Source organism: Rhagoletis zephyria, unplaced genomic scaffold (genome assembly GCF_001687245.7).
Source record: "Rhagoletis zephyria isolate East Lansing unplaced genomic scaffold, Rhagoletis_zephyria_1.1 Rzeph_scaffold_00833, whole genome shotgun sequence".
In the NCBI taxonomy this organism is placed as follows: domain Eukaryota; kingdom Metazoa; phylum Arthropoda; class Insecta; order Diptera; family Tephritidae; genus Rhagoletis; species Rhagoletis zephyria.
Genome location: NW_016157917.1, coordinates 68,710 through 73,889, shown reverse-complemented (window position 1 = coordinate 73,889; position 5,180 = coordinate 68,710). Strand labels below are relative to the sequence as shown.

The 5,180-nt window shown below is 42.4% G+C and overlaps 1 protein-coding gene across 1 annotated transcript; it reads right to left on the bottom strand.

Moving 5' to 3' along the window:
- Positions 1-3,315: 3,315 nt before the first annotated feature.
- LOC108361744 (uncharacterized) lies at positions 3,316-3,930 on the bottom strand. The gene has a single exon (XM_017614474.1). It carries the CDS (start codon positions 3,928-3,930, stop codon positions 3,316-3,318), a length of 615 nt encoding a protein of 204 aa, XP_017469963.1.
- Positions 3,931-5,180: the final 1,250 nt, after the last annotated feature.

The following is a 5,180-nucleotide window of genomic DNA, read 5'->3' as shown; positions in this document are numbered from 1 at the left end:
GACTAAAAAGTAGAAAATAATATTTCTCAGTCCCATAGAATTTGTTTTGATAACTTTTGATTTTGAAATTTTAGCAAAAGTCGTTATAACCAATTTATGAGATTGAAAATGAAAAGCGTGGGGCGCATGCAATACAAAGCATTATATTTAATTGACAATAGGCAAACTACATAACATAGACCTAAAATTTCTTCAGCGAAAGTACAAATTTGAGATCGATTTTAAGCGGTCGTTATTCATATATCCACATACATATGAACATATATTACCCTTCATATCAATTCAGGTGGCTATTATATGGGCCCCACGCTTTTCATTTTCAATCTCATAAGTTGGTTATAACGACTTTTGCTAAAATTTCAAAATCAAAAGTTATCAAAACAAATTCTATGGGACTGAGAAATATTATTTTCTACTTTTTAGTCCATTTATAAAAGCGTTGTATATTAAAAAGTTTTTTTTTTATATTATTTATTTGTTTTAATATATCTCACTGATATAATCGCCGTTTGTAATGGTGCTTATTCTATAACGAAAGAACTTCCTGTAGGTACGCATGTTTAACCATGCGCTTTCAAACTCATGAAACTCTGTAGCTACATTATTTGCGATTTGAGATTTGGGATGATGCAGGGTGAAGAGAAGTGGAATAGATGGGGTTTTTTTTTTGTGAAGTGGAATGAAGAGTAGGTAAGAAGTTTACTGCGAGGTGGTGCTATTTTCGTTGTAGGTCGGAAGTAGGACCAATTTTTCAATTGGCCTTCTGATTTCTCCCTTAGCGGTTTCGATATCGACTACTCTTACTCGGTTGTCGGAACCTGGGCTTGACTATTCTTCCCAATCTCCATTCGTTTGGTGGCAGGTTTTCCTCTTTAACGACGACAAGGTCTCCTAGCTTTAAGTTGGTTTGTCGATGTTTCCAGTTGATGCGTTTCTGCATTTCGGTGAGGTATTCCATTTTCCATCTTCTACAGAATGTCTGGTGTAGGACCTTCAGTTTCTGCCATCGATTTACGATTGAGGCAGGACTTTCGTTTACATCGATTTCGGGTGGGGCAAGAAGATGCCCGCCGACTAGGAAATGACCTAGGGTAAGAGGCTCCAGGTCCGACGGTTCGTTTGAAGAGGGGCTTAGTGGTCGTGAGTTGAGACAAGACTCAATACGGCATAAGAGTGTGCTGAACTCTTCAAAAGTATATTTGTGGTCGGACGCAACCTTTTTAAAGTGGGTTTTGAAACTTTTCACCCCAGCTTCCCACAAACCGCCCATGTGAGGGGCCTTAGCGGGTATGAAATGCCACTCTAAGGTTTTATGGCTGTATTTAGTGAGGGTGCTATTGCGTTCCTCAGCTAAAAATGCCTTAAATTCCGCCCGTAAAGATCGTGAGGCTCCGACAAAGTTAGTACCATTGTCGGAGTAAACAGTTTTCGAGAATNTAGCGGGTATGAAATGCCACTCTAAGGTTTTATGGCTGTATTTAGTGAGGGTGCTATTGCGTTCCTCAGCTAAAAATGCCTTAAATTCCGCCCGTAAAGATCGTGAGGCTCCGACAAAGTTAGTACCATTGTCGGAGTAAACAGTTTTCGAGAAGCAGACGAAAAGACACACGTAGCCTTTTGACATGCGACATCCTCTGCCCCGGTAGGACTTGATGTCGAACGGGCCGGCGAAATCCACTCCCATGTTTGTGAATGCACGGGAAATGGTTTGTGCGTTCCCATAAGTTGAGTTCGCGACCGTTTCTTGTGGATCGTGCTGACCTTGCAGTTATGTTTGACGGACCGTATCAAGTTTTTCACCCTAGGAATCCAATACTGCGATCGGATGAGTCGCAGTATAAGCTGGTTTTCTCCGTGCACGGAAATTTTATGGATAAACTGGACAAAGAGACGGGACAACCTACAACCATACGGAAGAATGATAGGATGACATTCATTGTAGGACAGATCGCAAGATGCGCTCAGACGACCACCAGCCCTCAGAATCTCATCTTTGTCGATGAACGGGTTAAGAGGCAGGATTTCACTTTTTCCGTCGATGGATTTTCCAGATTTTAACCTTCTATATTCTTCGCTGTAATATTGTTTTTGACAAATTGTTATTAAGCGTTGGGTCGTTGGTTTCGTTGGACGAAATTGAACGAGACTCCGCTTTAAAGGAAGATTTTGTTTTGGGATTGATTCTTTGATAGAATCTCATAATATAAGATATAACTCTCAAAGCCCGTGACAAATCAGAAAATCGATCGAGAATGTCGTGAAAGTCATTTACTTTTGTTGTTGCATGAACATGCACCCTTTTCCCTTCATCTCGACTAGTCTTCTTGTAACCAAGAAGGACCCTGCCACCACAAGGAGTTGTTGACTACATCACTAGCCGAGAGTCCTCTGCTGGCTAGATCCGCTGGGCTTGAGGCCGAATCCACGTGGCGCCAATTTTTATTTCCTACCTTGTCTACTAGCTTTGTTATCCTGTGGGCAACAAATGTTGACCACGAACACGGAGGTTTTCGAATCCAAACTAAAACTATCGTTGATTCCGTCCAAAGATTCACTTTCACCTGAACAAGATTAAGGTTTTCAACGACTATTTCAACTGTTTCTGCTAGTAGTACTGCACCGCTCCAATCTGAGCGAAGAAATTGTCTTTACGGGGGCCACTCTTGTTTTTGCCATGAGTAAATTGATAAAGATTGATTCTGCATGATAATTTTGGCGACGATTATAGCAGGCGCGAGCCAACCAAGCGGATCAAACAGTTTGGCAATAGCTGACAGTATTGCCCTTTTGGTTATGGCGTCGCGATTCTCTATAGGTTTCGCAGTAAAGTAGAAATAGTCTGAGTGAGCATTACACCTGATTCCTAGAGCTTTTACCGTGCTGGTATCTTCAAACTCTAGAAAGTCTTCTTTCAGAAGATCTTGCTTTGGTATTCCTTGTAGGATTTCGCTGCAGTTGCAGTCCATTTCCGTAATGGAAAGCCCGCCGAGTTTAGCGCTTGGGAGATTTCGTCTCGAGCTCTTATTGCAGAGTCGATGCTATGTCCACCTGCCAGTACGTCGTCGACGTACATATATTTCCTCAAAATGTTAGATGCTAGTGGATAAGAGCTCATCACATCGTCCGAGAGTTGATGTAATGTCCTTATGGCGAGATAAGGAGCACAGTTAATTCCGAAATTACCGTTTTCAGTTCGTAAAGACTGAGAGGCTCCTTTGGGCTGTTGCGGAAAGCGATTCGTTGGAATTGTGTTTGGCTGTCCTTTACCCAAATTTGCCGATACAGTTTGTCAATGTCACTGTTGAAGACGTACTTTTACAATCTCCAGCGGAGGATGGGTATGGTTATATCGGCCTGTAGTATTGGACCTGGGAGTAGAACATCGTTTAAACACACGCCGTTAGCGGTAGGGCATGAGGCGTTGAACACCACTTGGACCTTAGTGATGGTACTTTCTTCCTTCAAGACAGCGTGATGCGGTAAAAAATAACAATCTGTCGCGTTTGCCGACACGTTGTTTACTTTCGACATATGTCCTAACGTTTCGTATTCCGTTAAGATGCGGTTATATTCTGTTTCAAGAACAGGTTTTTTCGCTAGTCGTACCTCGTTCCGGTAGAACTGCGAACACGCACTCTTCAGCGAAGGCCCGAGGCACACAGCTTTTGGAAACTCCTTTTTGAAGGGTAGAGAGACAACGTATTTTCCGTCAACGTTTCTCGTAGTTGTTGCCTTGAAGAGCTCTTCGCAATACGTATCATCGTCATTGAGAATTCTCTTTCTGGGGATGTCTTCTAATTCCCAAAAAGCGGTCAACTGCTTGTCCAGATTAACTTCATTGTAAAAGGACACGATATTTTTGGCTGGACTCGATGCTTCCGCACAGCCAGTTAAAATCCATCCGAACACGGTTTCTTGGGCGAGAAGCATTTTTAACACGTTCTTTTTTATGCCGCCTAAAATTATCTAGGGATATGTCTCCTCCGAGGACGAGATCAACTGGTTCATTAATGAAGAACCTTTTATCTGCCAGGACCAATTCAGGGAATGCTTGCCAAGTCATTGCGCTTACTTGGCAAGTCGGCAGATCGCCTGTTAGTTTTGGTAACACCAGTACAACAGCATCTATGCTTATCAACGGGTCTGGGGGCGACCGCAATTGAATGGTGCACGCTTCGTTTACCTTCGCAGATAGTGAGTTGTTGATGCCCCAAACTTGGGCATGCAAGCGTTTTAATGGCAGGTTGATTCTCCGTTTGAGTCCNGTTGTTGATGCCCCAAACTTGGGCATGCAAGCGTTTTAATGGCAGGTTGATTCTCTGTTTGAGTCTCTCAGTAATGAACGAGCACTCAGAACCAGAATCTATAAGCGCTCTAGCCGTAAAATTTACATCATTGTAGTGTATGCTAACCCGTGCTGTTCCCAACAAAACTCCTTTACTTGTATTTGCGTAACAAGAATTTACATTTGTAACCGATTTGATGTTTCCTTTTTCAGATTCGCGTCTTGATTGAGCCTGGTTTGGAGTAGATTCTACGTTACCCGATGGATCAGTTGTTGCTTTTGTCTGAATTGGCATATGGAGCAACTTGTGATGTCTTGAATGACAAGTGCTGTAGTTAAATGAGCTGGTACATCTTGAGACTGTGTGCCCAGCAGATAGACAATTCAAGCACCTGCGAATGCTCTTCACGTAATCTACTCGCTCCGTCGGCTTTAGACGCAAAAATCTGTCGCACTTTGATAGCTTGTGCGCATTGCTGTTGCACATTTTACATGTTGCCTTTGCTACACTGGCTTGAAAGGCGCCAAGCTTTTTTGCAGGCGTCTCTGCAGAAGTCAGAGAGCTTGGTGGTTTAGGTTTCGAAGCTATATCTCCCCTAATACTTGTGATGGTTTCCAGTGTTTGATACCGATTGGATAGGAATTTATCCATATCTACCCATTTGGAAATCCCAGTTTTATTTTCTATGGTTTGCTCCCATAGTGCCAGTGTCGTTTCTGGCAGTTTTGTCGAACACATATATGTGAATATTGCATCCCAATTTGAAACATCAATCTGATGACACTGAAGCGATGAGTTGCAATTATTAATGTCGCGGTGCAGTTTCTTGGTGGAGCTACCGCATTCACTCTCAACTGCGTTTAAATTAAATAATACCTTTAATTGATCATTGAA

Excerpts from the sequence above, each read along its gene's own strand:
- LOC108361744 (XM_017614474.1), bottom strand. The coding sequence starts at position 3,930 with ATGCTTCTCGCCCAAGAAACCGTGTTCGGATGGATTTTAACTGGCTGT.